Raw genomic sequence first — 15,724 nt, forward strand, 5'->3', positions numbered from 1 at the left:
CACCTGCCTCTGCCTCCCAAGTGCTGGGATTAAAGGCGTGCGCCACCACTGCCCGGCATGCTGTGCACCCTCTTTTCACAGCATGGATACCACATTTAAAGCTCCCCAGTGTGGGTTTATTGCTTTAATTATTCATCAGTGCTACGTTTTTTAACCTTAGAAAATTCCATTCAAAAAGATTGGCAATGTCATATAATCCAGCGATTAGCTTAATTTTGAACATGCCTCTAGCTATGTATTTAAATTTTACTACTTGAGCGTGTATATGGGTGAGCACACGCATGCATGTGCACATGGGGAGGTCAGAGAGCAGCTTGAGGGAGTCTGTTCTCTCCAACCATGTAAAGCCAGGAGATCAAACTAAAGTGCTCAGGCAGGCATCTTCATCCACTAAGCCATCTTGCTGGCCCCTCTACTTATATTTTACAAAATAGGAGAGAGTATTAAAAATCTCTTAGCTGTATCCCTAAAATCCCTAAATTAGAGCAGTTTTACTGACCAGACCGTTTATCTGATTAAACATTAAAGCAACTAGGAAGCAGTTTAACTGGTATCAAAATGGTAAACATTTTAGCTTTCCTTTAAGGCCTAAAATTCATTTTTTAACCAATGAAAATTTGGCTGAAAATATCCGCATGCACATTACACAATGTTTGTCCAGACATATGCATAGCCTGACTATAGATTTCTTTTCATAAGACTCCTTTCCTCACAAGTAAACTGTAAAACTAATGCAGATTATATTGAGATTTTACTGACATGCTTTGATAAGATTAAGCATACAGTTTCACCCCAAAACCAAATCCTCTCTTTAAAAGGCATCATCTCTGAAGGGAATTCAAATCAGAATGCGATGCATTAAAATAGCCCATTCACTTGAAGAAACGAGGGAAGATTGCCCTAGGTTGCTTAGTCAAGCCAAACACTTAGAATTCCAACCCCCCACTACCAATGACTGACTGAATTTCAATGAGTGCAGAGATGACTTGGTAGTAAAGTCACAAGAATTTTATTTATTGTAGCAAACACTTTTATGGTATTTGAGAGAACTCAAAATTTCTTTGATCACGTTCAAATCTCTACAATTAAATTAGGCAAATAAGGTCTTTATTTAAAAAAAAAAATCCAAACCACCAAAAGGAACACTTTATGTAAGATCGAGATATAAAAAGGGAAGCCATGATGGAATGAAAAAGACAAGCAGGCAAGAGCCAAGGAGCGTCAGCAAGCGTCTGCCAGGCTGGACCTCCTATTATTACTGCTCACCCCAAACACGTCTGATGAAATGAAGACGATTCTGCAAGACCTACTTGGAGGTTAAAGGCAATTATTGACAGTGTTGAAATATTTTTATAAATAACGTCAACAAAAATATCCCACACTTTCAGTTTTGCTTCAACCTGGTTCTTGATAGCGTGTCAATTTCCTGTCTGGATATTATATCAGACCTCCTTCTGCATCAGGATCCATTCTACCACACTTATGACTAAGTGATGTCATTTGTGCCCTGCGTGAAGGAGAAGGAGGGAACCCAACACAGTCACTCAAGTCCTCATCTCTGTCAATCACTACACCTCACCCGGCAGCTACTGTGCTTTGGTATCCAACATTTTTGAAGTGTCATTTTCTAATACCGTTCTACGTCAGTATCTTCTTAGGTCATTAGGAAAATTTCAGCTCTGCCAACACTGGGAGGGACAGCTGTTGGTTTAAGTAGTTTTGTTCTGCAGAGAGCTGCTCCAGGGAGAGCCATGTCTTACCCGTATGTCCAGATCCTAAAAGAAACTATTATTTTCTGTGAAATACAGAAAGACCAGGCTTTATTGCTCTACGTAGTCTTGGCTGGCCTAGGACTCACTATGTAGAACAGGCTGGCCTTGGACTCACAGAGCTCCTCCTGTTGCTGCCTCTAGGGTGGCTACCTCCTGCAAACACAACCACCCCTCAGTATTGCACAGCCGAAGTTCCTCAGAGCTCATCGGACGTGATGTTCGCTTTGGGTAGGCTGCATTCTTTACTAGTTTGGCAGCTCTGAAGAATGTCCCGGTAGTGGGTCTTGAGCTCCTCATACAACCCGACGGGTCTCTGCGAGTGAGCCAGGGGCAGCACCTTCTCATTCAGCAGTAGCTGTATCTGGAATTGCTCCTCGGGGCTCTGCGCGGTTTCACAGTGGTAAAGCACGAAGATTAGGTTTGAGGCGTAAGGTACGATGTGACCACTTCGGAACTTGCGATTGACTTGCTCCTCGAAATTGTAAGCGGTCAGAGGCTCCTTGTCCTTGAAGTAGCCCATGAGGGAGAGGAGAGGCAGGAGCGTCTCTGCGTGTCCAAACTGGAGGATGACTGGAGAGGAGACCGGCTGAGACCTTCAACGAGAAATTGAAGGGGAAACTTAGAGATCTGTGCCATAAAATATAATACCTCTACTTAACAGTCACTCATTCTCTCATTTTAAAGTCTAATCTCATCTTTATTTATTTAAAACTATTACATCCAGTGTGTAAGTTAGGGGAGGCTCACTAGCTCCGCAGCTCTGGTGTGGAGGTCAAAGGCAAATGTCAGGTGTCACCTCTCCTGTTCCAGGAGAGCTCCATGGTCAGCCGTGCCAGGCAGGCACCTCTCCCCACTGAGCCATGGGGATGGCTCCTACCTTAAGAGTTCTTTCTATATGTAATGCAAGCTTATGGCTGAGATTCTGTGGGGGAGATGAACTATCTTCACACTGAGTGTTAACTTCTAGGAATTAGGATATCCAGGGTGCTGTAAATCTACCCCAAATAGAAAATAGATGACCATTCTGTTGACAAACGGCACTGACAAGCTCACAGTAGCACTTACTGTGAGGGTTGGACAAGCTGCCCCTATGAAGACCGATCCACAAAACGCTCCTGAAGGAGACAGAGTGCTTTAAGCGTTGTCTTTTATCTTTTCAAGTTTTCATTTTCCCAATATCTACTTTTTCGTGTGTGTGTGTGTGTGTGTGTGTGTGTGTACACCTCTGCACACGCACAGAGGCTAGAAGATGGTGCTGAGTGTTAGTCTCTATATTTTCCTTTGAGACTGGAGGACTCTCCCCAAACCAAAGGCTGCCATTTTTTGGGTGGAGCCAGAACCCTGCATTCCCCAGTAATGCTGTCCCTGTTCCCACAGGGCTGAAGTAACAGGCATTTGTGAGGATTGATACAATAAGCACACATGCACATGCATGTTGGGAGGAGAGTACAAACAAGGAGTTCAAAGTCCTGCTAAACACATCCAACCACAGAAGACAGTCAATCTCGGATGTGGCCTCGGATGTGGCCCATTTGAATTAGAGTTTGAACTTAAGAACACATGTGCTCTACCACTTTGCTTGCTACAACCCCGGCCCCGACCCAAACTGTAAATCTGAAGATTCTTTAAACTTAAATTAGAAAAAAAAAAAAAGGGCAGTTATCATTTTTTTCTTTTTCTTTTTTGGTTTTTCGAGACAGGGTTTCTCTGATAGCCCTGGCTGTCCTGGAACTCACTTTGTAGACCAGGCTGGCCTCGAACTCAGAAATCCACCTGCCTCTGCCTCCTGAGTGCTGGGATTAAAGGCGTGCACCACCACGCCAGGCTATCATTTTTTTCTTTTGTCTCCCTTGCTGCCAATAATATTATAAAATTAGATTTTTTCAGAAGTTAAGGAGCACCGTGCTTTAAAGTGTATATTGTGGGGCTAGAGAAATGGCTCAGTAGAAGACACATGCTATTCTTGTACAGCCCACATTTGCTTCTCAGCATCCACACCAGGCAGCTCACAACTGCCTGCAACTCCAGTGCCAGGGCATCAGCGCCCTCTTCTGGCCTCTGTGTGTACTGCATGCAGGTGTGTATGCCTACACATATATAGAAATGAAAAGCAATTTTTAAAAAAGATCTTAAGTTTTTAAAAAGCTTATTGGGGATTTTATGAACAATCAAAATGTTTATATGTTAGATTCATAAAGGAAATCATGTAAACCACAAATAAATGATGGTCTTTTGGCATTTGACCAAATATTAAAATAACTTATATTTTAAAATTATTTATTTGTAACTGTGGGCTTTTACCCACACCCCAGTTCCCAAGTAACTCGAAAGCTATTTATTTATGAATAAAGGCCTAGGCCATTAGCTAGGTCTGTTTACCACCTAGCTTGTAACGTATATTAACCTGTTTATACTATTCTACGCCTGCCACATGGCTTGTTATCTCTTCCTTAGAGTCTGGGTAGGGGATCCTTCCCTTGACTTTCCCAGAGTTCCCCCTTCTTTCTGCCAGATGTCCAACCTTCTAATCTTGCCTCAGCTTATTGGTCATCAGGTTTTATTGACAGGTAATGCTTTCACACAGTACATAAGAGATTATCTCTAAAGTATCCTAGATAGTTGGTGGCTAGAGAGCTGGATCAGTTGTTCAGAGCACTGGCTGCTCTTCCAGAGTATCGGGTTCCGTTCCCAGCACCCCATGATGGTTCATAATCATATGTAACCACAGTTCCAGTGACCCTAGCGCCCTCTTCTGGCCTCAGTGGGCACTGCACACATGCAAGCAAAACCTACACATAAATAAATTTAAATTTGAGACCATTTACAACAGAAAGAAAAAGAATAGTTTTTATAAATGCCACCATATCACCCTCTAGTACAGAACAACTTCCACTGTCAAAGTCCATAATATACAGGAAAAAAAGGAAAAACTATGATTATAGCTAAGAGTAAAGACTAAATGAGAATCCTCAATAGCAGTTCGGACATGACTTTGCTAATTAAAGGTGCCTGTAGGAAGTAATAACTATTTCATAGTTATATAGACTATAGTAAAGATGTGTTGTGTTTGTTTGTTTGTTTGTTTGTTTTCGAGACAGGGTTTTTCTGTATAGCCCTGGCTGTCCTCGAACTCAGAAATCTGCCTGCCTCTGCCTCCCAAGTGCTGGGATTAAAGGCGTGCGCCACCACTGCCCGGCTAGTAAAGATGTTTTAAGTTTATGAAATAATGTCAAAAAGGGAAGAATGAGCATGATTGTGTGTGTGTGCATGCAGCTGGAAGCAGATGTTCTCATAACTAAGAACAAGAGAGCATGGTGATGCTGCTCATATTAAAATAAGAGGTACTTAAAAAAATGGCCACATTAAAATCTGCAAGAAGCAATAAGAAGCCTTGCTTCTAATAAGGAGCAATGGAGCCTTTTCAAAGCTCCATTGGCTGATTTGCTAGGCGTGGCATAAGTATTACTCCTTGTCAAGGGCTCAGTGCCATGTTCATTTCTCTTCTCATGTGGGGTGGGGCGTAGAGAAAAGCAGGTAAGATAACAACAAGGAAACGTAATTCTGGCTTGTACAGATAGCAGCAGCATATGAATGTTGAGAAAGCCTCTCATCTCAGGGAGGGACTTGCTAAGAGGCAGTGTCTGGAGAGTCCGTGCACACACTGCTCCCTGCCCTGATAGCTCAGCCAAGTGCAGCAGCTGGCTCACACTGTGAATGCAGGGGCCCATGTGTAAAGATGAAGAGGACACGGCCACCTCGGTCAGCACAGCCACCTAAACTCACTAAAAAATACCATTCACTAAACTTACAAGGGGAGTTCAAGGAAAATAGCCTACCTCTAGAAAACTATTACCCTAAGTCTTATTTAGCTCTTTTTTTCATTTTTTTGAGACAGGGTCTCACTGTGTAGCTCTGGCTGGCCTGAAATTCACTATGTAGACGAGTCCAGCCTCAAACTCATCTGCCTGGCCCCCAACCGCTGCCTTCCAGGTGCCCCCACAGCTGAACACTGAGGGCATAAGAACGCACTCAGCAAGTTATTTGGAAGGAAGATAAGCCACTTCCCTCTGCAGTTGCTGGACTGACCCAGAGCAATAAATTAGCATGAGGCACAGAGCCGCAAACCAATGTGTGAGAGCTGGGGTAGCTCCTGCAGCAGGGGTCAGAGGTCATACTCATTAGTGGTGTAAGGGTTTAGAGTCCAAGAGGCCATTCAGGTTGGTTCTCGTTCTAAAATATAAGTGTGAATACCACACCGAAGGCAAACACCATAGCAAGTAGTACAGTCACTTGACTGAGCAGCGTATTTTAAAAATCACCAGATATTCCAAAGCACCAAACGTAAAGTAAAAGTCCAGGTAGCCTGTGGCTAAGTTTAATAGATACAATCAGAGCCAAAACAAAGGATCATCTAAAATAAGTGATCTGGGAAAAAAAACCAAAACATCCTCGTGTGTAAGAAATTCTTGTATAGAGTAGGACAAGCCATTTAAGATAACAGATAACACTCATTTACTTCCAAACCACTGCTGATTTAAATAATCTCAAGCCAGCTTTCACCTGAGAACAGAACAGTATTCCACCTGAGAGTTCTGCAAGACCGCGCAGTGTGTCAGTGCTACGTCACAAGGCTTCTAGTCTAGGAATCTGGATTCACCAACTTTAAAGGCATGTCCATATCAAATCACAGGGTGTAAGTTTTTTTTTTGGTTTTTCGAGACAGGGTTTCTCTGTGTAGCCCTGGCTGTCCTGGCACTCACTTTGTAGACCAGGCTGGCCTCGAACTCAGAAATCCGCCTGCCTCTGCCTCCCGAGTGCTGGGATTAAAGGCGTGCGCCACCACGCCCGGCAGGGTGTAAGTTCTTTACTTGGCATAAATTCATCCAAGGATATATAAAAGGCAAGGACCATCTACCTAAGATTTGTAGTCAGAAGTGGTATACAGTAAGAAAAAAAAAAGAAAACTGTTAAAATTTCTTGTTTCTCCTGTGTTCGTGGTTAAACCCAGGGCTTTGTGTGCATGGGGCAAGCATTCTACCAGTCCCTATACTTCCAGATCTGTCCTTGCTTTGACTTTAGAGATTGGGTCTCACCACAGAGCCGATATCTCCTGGGATTCACCATTTACCCAGGCTGCTGTCTAATATTTGAAGGTTCTGCTTCCACTTCCCTGGTTCTGGGAATGCAGGCAGGCAGTGCCTTGTATATCCAAAACATACACACACACACACACACATACACACATGTGCGCGCGCGCGCTAACCTCATTCTTGATTTTTTTTTCATTTCAAATACAACACAAAAAGAGTTCAATAGATAACTATGTTGAGGTTGTAAGGGTAAGAAGGCAAACTGAGCCTACTTTCAATTAAGCTGCAACGGGAAGAACATTAAATTAAGGTCAGGGAGAGTTCTCTATGCAGTCTGGTTGGTTCTAACTCCTTCCAAGTTAGCTGCTTGGGTACCTGGGCTGAGTCTGAGACCATGACAGACTGTGTTACATGGTTCTTCCATTAGAAACAGCTCAGAGCATTAACTGCTTAAGTCTCAAACATGCTTTTCTTCATTATGTTGTTTCCCATTGCCTGAATTCAAGTTAGTTATCATTGGGCATTTAAGTTTTACTTAAAGTTTAATTAGAGAAATAACCAGATGACAAAGCAACCTCAACTCGTCAAGGCTTTCCTAAAGAACAGCTTTCTCTCTCGCTCTGGCTGTCTTGGAACTCACTCTGTAGACCAGGCTGGCCTTGAACTCTGAAATCTGCCTGCCTCTGCCTCCCAAGTACTGGGGTTAAAGGCGTGCGCCACCACTGCCCAGCAAGAACAGCTTTATTCTAGAGGCTCCGAGAGTGTAGGAAAAGCATCTGAATTGGTTCTGAGATATGACTCAAATCACCTTAGACAATAATTAAAAATTATTTTAAAATCAGTAAGTTCAAAGTCAAGGGTCCGCTTATAACTAAGAATGCCAGAACGCTCTTCTTCACTTATAAACAAGATGCAGCAGCAGTATGGAAACTGATTTCTACTTTGTTGTTCAAATCTATTGGTAAAATATCAGATATACCTTTGTTCAACGACATCTATGGAAACATGTATGTCAAAAGGGGAACATCTCCTCCGAAAGGTTAATATAGTCCTTAAACATCTGTTCACGTTTACACTTGCCTGCCCTTTCATGAGACTTACTCAAATTTCTGTTTGGGGGCATAGATTTAAAAAATATCACTTTCTCTTCTAAATTACACTGGAACAACAAAAGTGTGTGTGAGTGTGTGTTGGGGGATGGGGTAAGGACCTTCAATTATGGGCAGCTCCGTGAGTTGTGGGGTTTCTCGTGCATTCACTGTGTGCTAGCCATTGTCACCCCCTAGTCTTTTCTCACTCCCTCTAAACCTTTCTTCTTCCCAACAATTTCTCTTCTTGCTTTCATCTTTTTGTTTGTGTTGTTTTTTGTGACCCTCTGAGTTTTACTATTTTGAATTTTTTTGATCAGCTTATATTATAATCACCATTCCAAATACTTCAAACCAAATATACAAGAGTATATGATCAAATCTTTATCAGAAGTCATCAAAAGTATGCTCACAGTTTTGATAAAGGCTCTGACTTTTTGAAGGGGGATATTTATTCTGGCTCATGTTCAGAGGGCTTAGTCACATTCACCCTCCTGACGAGGTAACTGGACAGAGCACTGTGTAGCAGGAGGAACCTGGCTGGGTAGAGCTGTTCACTTCACGGCCGATCAGGAAGAGAGAGAAAAGAGAAACCAGTAACTCCTATAAGGAAGCAATCAGAGTTAATTTCTAGGAACATGCTGCCACTGCTCCAAGCACTAAACTGAATAGGTCCATCAAGTTGTAAGCCAACTCCTGGCTCACGTTCATGCAGGCCCAACCAAGCACTTCATGAAAGTGCCAACTGCCCAGCTTCTGCCTTGACTCTATCCCAAGGACCGCAGAGAGTGCGCCTGGAGTTCACGGTCAACCTTTGCTGAGTCAGCACTCCAGAGCCAAGGTACAATGATGATGATGTGCCAATGAAGTGATGCAAGTGGGAAACAGTGTGCCTGTGTCCTCAATCTCTCCCTCCCCCTCTCCCTCCTTCTTCCCCCCCACCCCCTCTCACACACATCCACACAAATAACATCAGGAGGGCTTGTTGGAAAGAAGGGGTTCAGTGGGAAGGGACAGAACCAGAAAGGGAGATAGATAATTATGCTGAAGCGAGATCATGAACATGTGTGAAATGTACTAAGCTTGCCTGTGTGAGCATGGGCACAGGCAGCATCCAATGGCCACACCACTGAAGAATGAGCCCACTCCCTTCCTCGCCCCAGCACGCGCTAGCTGACTACAGCCTCTCAGCTGCAGTGGAGTCTCATGCTCTACCTTGTTTCTGACATGGGCTCTCTCCTGAATCAGCAGCTGAGCAGCTGGGCTATGCAGCTGGCCAGTGAGCCCTAGGGCTCTGCCTTTCTCTCAGTCTCGGTGCAGGGCTTACAGAAGTGTGCTGTCACATCCTGGTTTTGCATGGGTGCTGGGGATTCAAATTCAGATCTCATGGCTCACACAGTGAACACTTTACGCACTGAGCCACCTCCTTAGTTCCTAAATCAGACCTGAGAAAGGATAAGTCCAGTGTGTCAAGTGAATTACCTAACATTACCCAGGAAGAGGTGGTTTTGTAAATTGCATCCTTGTTTTAATTACATAAATAAATGAGAAGATTTTATTGTCTTCAATTCAAACCAAATTTAATCTGAAGTCTAAAATCACACCAAGAAATGAGACTGTATATGTTCAAAGTAGGTAAATGCCTTAAGCAATTCAAAATGCTCAGTGAGAAGACCTAATAATTGCATGTTTTCCCTTAAGCATATTCGGCTACATCTTTCTAAGCTCTTAATTTATGTTTCACACGCAACTGGCATTACACAAACTGTGCTTTCAAACATGATCTCGGAATATCAGATGGCGCTCCGGACAAATTTCACAACATGCACACTTACGTAAGAGCACAAACAAATGGTTGGAACTGCCAGAGCAATGAGACACTTTGAGAAGAAAATTACAAAAAGTAAATTTTGTTTACAAGTCTTCTACATTTGACTGCAGTTAATCTCTGGAGAAGTACACATTTGGCAATGTAAGCCTGGAATGAAAATGACACAAATGTGCTTTTTACGTAAAAATATGTAGAAATGAAGCTCACAGGATAGAAGAACAGGGATAAAGCTCTATTGTCCTCCCTACTAGCATTAGGAAGCTAGAATTATATGAAACAGTAGTTTCCAGTCAGACAACAGAGTAAGAGAGAAGGCAAATGGGTTGAACCCAGCAGCTGCCCAGGCTGACTGTTTAGCGTCTGCAGGCTGTGGTGGAGGCTGGAGGGCAGAGGCCATGGCAACCCTGAGGTGAGTGAGGTCCAGGGAGGGAACATTGGCGGGAACTCATGGAACAGAGGTACTGTGGGGCAGGGAGCTCTGGAGTCTAGAGGGGCTGCTCTCAACGTCAGCCACTATGTCACACATGGAACCACACATGGGAATCCAGGAGGAAGGCATCGGCAAAATACACTTCCAAGGCTAACAAGCCAAACTGGTGAAAGCTCCGATGCACGGGGAAGAGAGGACTCCTGGTCAGACAGATCAGCTTAGCAAGGATCAGCAAAAGACAAAGAAGAGGGCCGGAAGACGGCTCAACAGTTCAGCTCCTTGCTCTTGCAGAGGATCTGGGTTCTGTTCCCTACACCCATGCTGAATAGCTCACAAATGCATATAACTCCAGCTTCAAGGGATCTGACACCCTCTTCTGCCATGTGCAGGCACACGCACACACATAAAAATAAAATAAATCTTAAAAAGAGACCGAGTGCTAATGCCTTAGGCACACAGGTGAGATCGAGCCAGCTGTACTACTTCTATGCTGAGATGACTTTACGTTAACTGTAGTTCAATGCAGCTGTAAGAACAACACGAGGGGCTGACACATTGAAGCTTAGTAAGAGCACCTCTTTGGTCGTTGATTACCCACAAAGACATCTCTTCCTGTAAAGACTTGCATGTGACCTCACCATTGCAACCCACCTCCCTGAGCATTTTGAGTTTTACATACAGATGCTCTTATAGGAATGTCCTCCCATCTGGAACCTGGATTCTTGCAGACAATTTGAAGGTATGCATCTTTGCATAATCTCTATTGCATGCAAATGAACACCCTTAGTACTCAAAAATAGCATGAGGACTGCTCTGTACTTATGAGACCTGTGGTTCTGCGTCACTTGCCAGTGTTCTGAGAAGAGGGGTACCTGAACGTTACAGCAACACAAATAATAATAATAATAATAATAATAATAATAATAATAATAATAAAGGCCGGGCGGTGGTGGCGCACACCTTTAATTCCAGCACTCGGGAGGCAGAGGTAGGCGGATTTCTGAGTTTGAGGCCAGCCTGGTCTACAAAGTGAGTTCCAGGATAGCCAGGGCTATACAGAGAAACCCTGTCTTGACAAACCAAAAAAAAAAAAAAAAAAAAAAAAAAAAACTGAGCATTTTAAATTAATATCTAGAACACACATTAAGTGCGCTTGTTTTTCTCTGGTCTAGAAAAGGTGCCCACGATTTATTTTGCTATTATTATCCAAGTCAAACCATGAAACCAAGGAGTCACTGATTGGGTATGCACTTGTTGTGAGACACTGGTAAGAGGCAAGTATGTACAAACTCAGGTATATCTGCACACAATGCCTTTTGGTACTCAACCTCCCCCCTGTGTTTTAAGTTGGTTGAGAATATGGTTCTAAAATCAAGAGAGATCCTACCATACTACACTCACTTCACTGAAGGCCAGTTAGCCTTTTCTAGTTACCCTGACCTTGAATTATTCACTTTTCTAATTAATCACAGGATTCTAATCATCCCTAGACTTTGGTCTCAATCACTGTAAGTATCATCTTGACTAGGGTGTGAACAATCAGAACTTTCTTCTTGGTCACTTTTGACAGCATCGCCAACATCTACCATTCTGCCCAGGTCACTGCTGTGCCACAAGAACCTGCTGAACTGAAATGAGCTGAGTCTAGTCACTCAGTGGTTCCCAACCTGAGGGTCCAATGACCCTTTCACAGGGGTCACCTAAGAGCATCAGAAAACACAGATATTTACACTACAATTTAAAACAGTAGCAAAATTACAGCTATAAAGTATCAAGAAAATAGTTTTAGGGTTGGGAGTCACCACAACATGGGGAACAGTATTAAGGGTTCAGTGGGTGGGCGCATGAGGGGGGTGGTTAGGGGGATGGGGTCCCCGCTCAGAGACAAGGGTGAGAAAGCGATGAGGTGAAGAACTCTTGAAGGTGGGGACTGAGAAGGGGGACAACATTTGGCATGTAAATAAATGAAACAATAAAAAAATCTTTGATACACTATAAAAAAAAATAAAAAGGGTCACAGCGTTAGGAAGGGTGAGAGCACTGCCTTAACTGGTAGCAGCATTCCTAGAGGTTCTCAGACATTTATTCAGATTTTGCTAGAATCATTATATGACAGAGGATATGCTTCTTAATAAGCCAGCCAGTTCTGCTGAGCAAGGCATTTAAAGGTTATGGATCTTCTTTCCTTCCTTCCTTCCTTGTTTGTTTATTTTATTTTATTTATATGAGTAATATACTGTGGCTGACTTCAGACCCACCAGAAGAGAGCATTGGATCCCATCAGACCCCATTACAGATGGTTTTGAGCCACCATGTGGTTGCTGGGATTTGAACTCAGGACCTCTGGAGGAGCAGTCAATGCTCTTAACTGCTGAGCCATGTCTCCAGCCCCCCAGCTACGGAACTTCTAAAATAACAACTACAGAACCAGAGCAAAGTAAGTAAAGTATGGCAAAGATCACTATGATGTCATTGGAATTATTAACATGCACAAAGTTAGTTTAAAAACATGTGCCAACAAGGAAATTATTATGCAAATATAATAAAATTAAGAAAGGATTAATACAGTAAGGAGACTAAGCAAACACCAGCAATCCAGTCACATGATCAGCACTGTCCCTTCGGAAGAAGACTATATCGATGTGGAGTTAATAAGACCAAACTCAGGGGAAGCCTTGAAGGCAGTTTCTAAGACCTAGGTGGGAGCTGAGGAGATGCATCAGTCAGTGAGTGCTGCTTAGATCACCAGCACCCACATAAGAAGCTGTGCATGGTGGCAGGTGTCTGTAACTCCAGAGTTGGGGCAGGGATAAAAGAGGGTCCCTGGAGCTCCCTGGCCAACCCATGTAATTCAACCTGTGAACTGGCTTCAGACAAATCCTGTCTCAGAAAGCAGGATGGAGAATAGCAGAGGAAGAGGGTTAACACTGGTGTCTGACCCGCACACACACAGACACATGTGCATACATCTGAGCATGGACACACACACACACACACTCATATAGCTATTACACACATATACATGCAAACTAATTATATTTTTTAGAAAATAGGTATTACCCTAAATTGAGGTGGTAGCAATAAGGATAAAGAAAACGTAAACTGGAAATTTAATATAACTGAAGAGATGGTTCAAATGCCTCCGAGTCTCACAACCTAAGTTTGACCCCTTGATTCTCCATAGTAGGAGAGAACTGACTCCCTCAAGCTATCCTCTGAATTCTGCACACATGCTGTGAGGCACATGCATGTACACACACACACAGAACCCACAAGGCAATGACTAGATACAGAAAGTGAGGAGGACGGAGTTCAGAATGCCAGTGGCCCTGCACTGAGCTGTGTGGGAGGCACGAAGGTAAACAGTACAGGAGAAGCAGCAGCGCTGGAGATAACCCAGGTCTATACCACATACTCCGTCATACACACGTACAGCACCAACTATCCAAGGCACTGCGTTAGTTACTCAAGACAGAGCAGTATATTGAAAATGTCATAAACCCACACAAGATAACAATGAAAACTTGTCCATCCAAAAAACAGTTAGACATATGAATCTGAACTTAGGGAACTAGTCTATCATCTTTAAATATTCAGCACTAAAAAGATCACAGCCCCTGAGTTACACCCCTCAGCCCTGACTTTATAAAACAACCTAAAATCTGAGTAAATTCCTCAGAACTTTAAGAGACCAAGTTGCCCTGCTTTAATGTGCAAACTGACAAAACAGTACACATTTATTGCATCCCTGTACATGGGCGTCGTGGCACAATGGTTCCAATACTGCCATCTAATGTTAAAAGGAAGAATTACACAACTTAAAAAACGATTACAAAATCTGAACTACCCAAGGCATAAGAATCCATCAGAAGATCTCCATCACTGCCGAGTGGCCACACTGGATGGATCTGCTTTGTCACGCAGATGTTTAATGTTAGGAACGGCCAACGTCCTCCAAGGAGGCTCTCCAATTTTACATTCCAGTCAGCCATGAGTGAGGGTGATCCTTTCATTTTCCCCAGCTTAGGAGTGCAAGTGGCATTTCACTGAGACACTGATATCCACGGTGATAGATGATAGAAGATTATGGTGAACATTTTCTCATATGCCATCCATGTTATCTTCTTTAATGATATCTATGCAAATCTTTTGTACTTTTTTGGGAGGAGGGAGAGGAAGGAGACATTGAATACCTATTCAACCAATGAATGAACTTATATACTTTTTAAGTACATATTCTATCACTATACCTGTACGCCCTCTTTTATACCTTAAGGGGTGTGTGTGTGTGCATTTTCTTATTAAGTAAGATAGAATTCTCTGTACATTCTGGATTCAAATTACTATATGTATATAAGTTTTGCAAATATTTTCTATTTCCCAAATAGCATCCTTTGAGAAGAATAGTTTAAAATTTAAAAAATCTATTTAATGAGTTTTTATTAACGGATTATGTTTTGGGTATTACATTTAAGAAAGCCTCACTTAATCCAAGGTTATGACTGAATTTAATCTCTTATAATTAGGTCATTTCTATTATTTTCTCTTTCAGAAGATTTACGGTTTTAGGTTGTACAGTAAGATCTGTACTTCCTTCTTATTTGTAGTATGAGAGGTCTAAGTATCTCATTTTAGCATGGATACCCATGTGTCCTAGCATCATCTGTTACCAACGGCATCCTCTTCATCATATTGCCTTGGCATCTTTTGTTGAAAACCAATTTAACATACATAGTTGTTCTTCAGTATCCCTGGGGAATTGGTCTGCGACTCCCCATGGAAACTCACATATAAAATGAATGTTGTACTTACATAGGACTTACATTTATCCTGCCATGCACTTTCCATGATCCCCAGATTATTTCTAATAGCGATAGAAATGTTTCGCATTATTCAGAGAATATTGACAAGTAAAAGAGTCTATATATTCAGGACCCATGTGAATTTAGATTTGTAGTTAAATAAATACCAAAGTGGGAAACCCATGGATATGGAGGGCCTACTACATATGGGTTTATTTCACAATGTTACTGTACCCTCTATCTATCTGACTAGGACTCTATTATGTCTACGGCTGTCTGCTTGTTTTTGAGGCAGGGTTGTGTTATGTAACCCAGGACGTCCCTCAAACTCCTAATTCTGTCCTAGCCTCCAAAGTGCTAGGATTCCTGGGGCACACCATCACACAAGGCTTCCTGTAAGTTCTCACAGAAGTATGACAAATCTGGATTTTCTGTTCTTTTTCAAAATTATTTTCATTCCTATAGATCCTTTATATTTCTGTGTAAGTTTAGAACTAACTTCTCAATTCCTACAAGAAAACTTGTGAGATTTGATAAGATTTCCACTCATCCATAGCCAAGTGTTACGGTGTACGCCTTTAATCCCAGCCACTTGGGAGGCAGGAACTGTGAGTTCAAGGCCAGCCTGCTCTACGTAGTTCCAGTATAGCCAGAGCTACATAATAAAAAAGAAAGAAAAAAGGGGGGGGGGGAAGAATTCTATTCAACCAA

The 15,724-nt window shown here is 42.5% G+C and overlaps 1 protein-coding gene across 1 annotated transcript in view; it reads right to left on the reverse strand.

Annotated features, from left to right (window-relative positions):
* Window positions 1–993: 993 nt before the first annotated feature.
* Window positions 994–15,724, reverse strand: part of Minpp1 (multiple inositol-polyphosphate phosphatase 1) — a 32,026-nt gene continuing 17,295 nt past the window's right edge. The window contains exon 5 of the mRNA XM_021152344.3: window positions 994–2,365. Within this exon, the coding sequence (XP_021008003.1) occupies window positions 1,969–2,365 (397 nt within the window). The 3' untranslated portion in view covers window positions 994–1,968. The remainder of the gene's footprint in view (window positions 2,366–15,724) is intronic.

The sequence above is a fragment of the Mus caroli genome, unplaced genomic scaffold (genome assembly GCF_978045245.1).
Source record: "Mus caroli unplaced genomic scaffold, Mus_caroli_1 scaffold_20, whole genome shotgun sequence".
NCBI classification, from domain to species: Eukaryota; Metazoa; Chordata; class Mammalia; order Rodentia; family Muridae; genus Mus; species Mus caroli.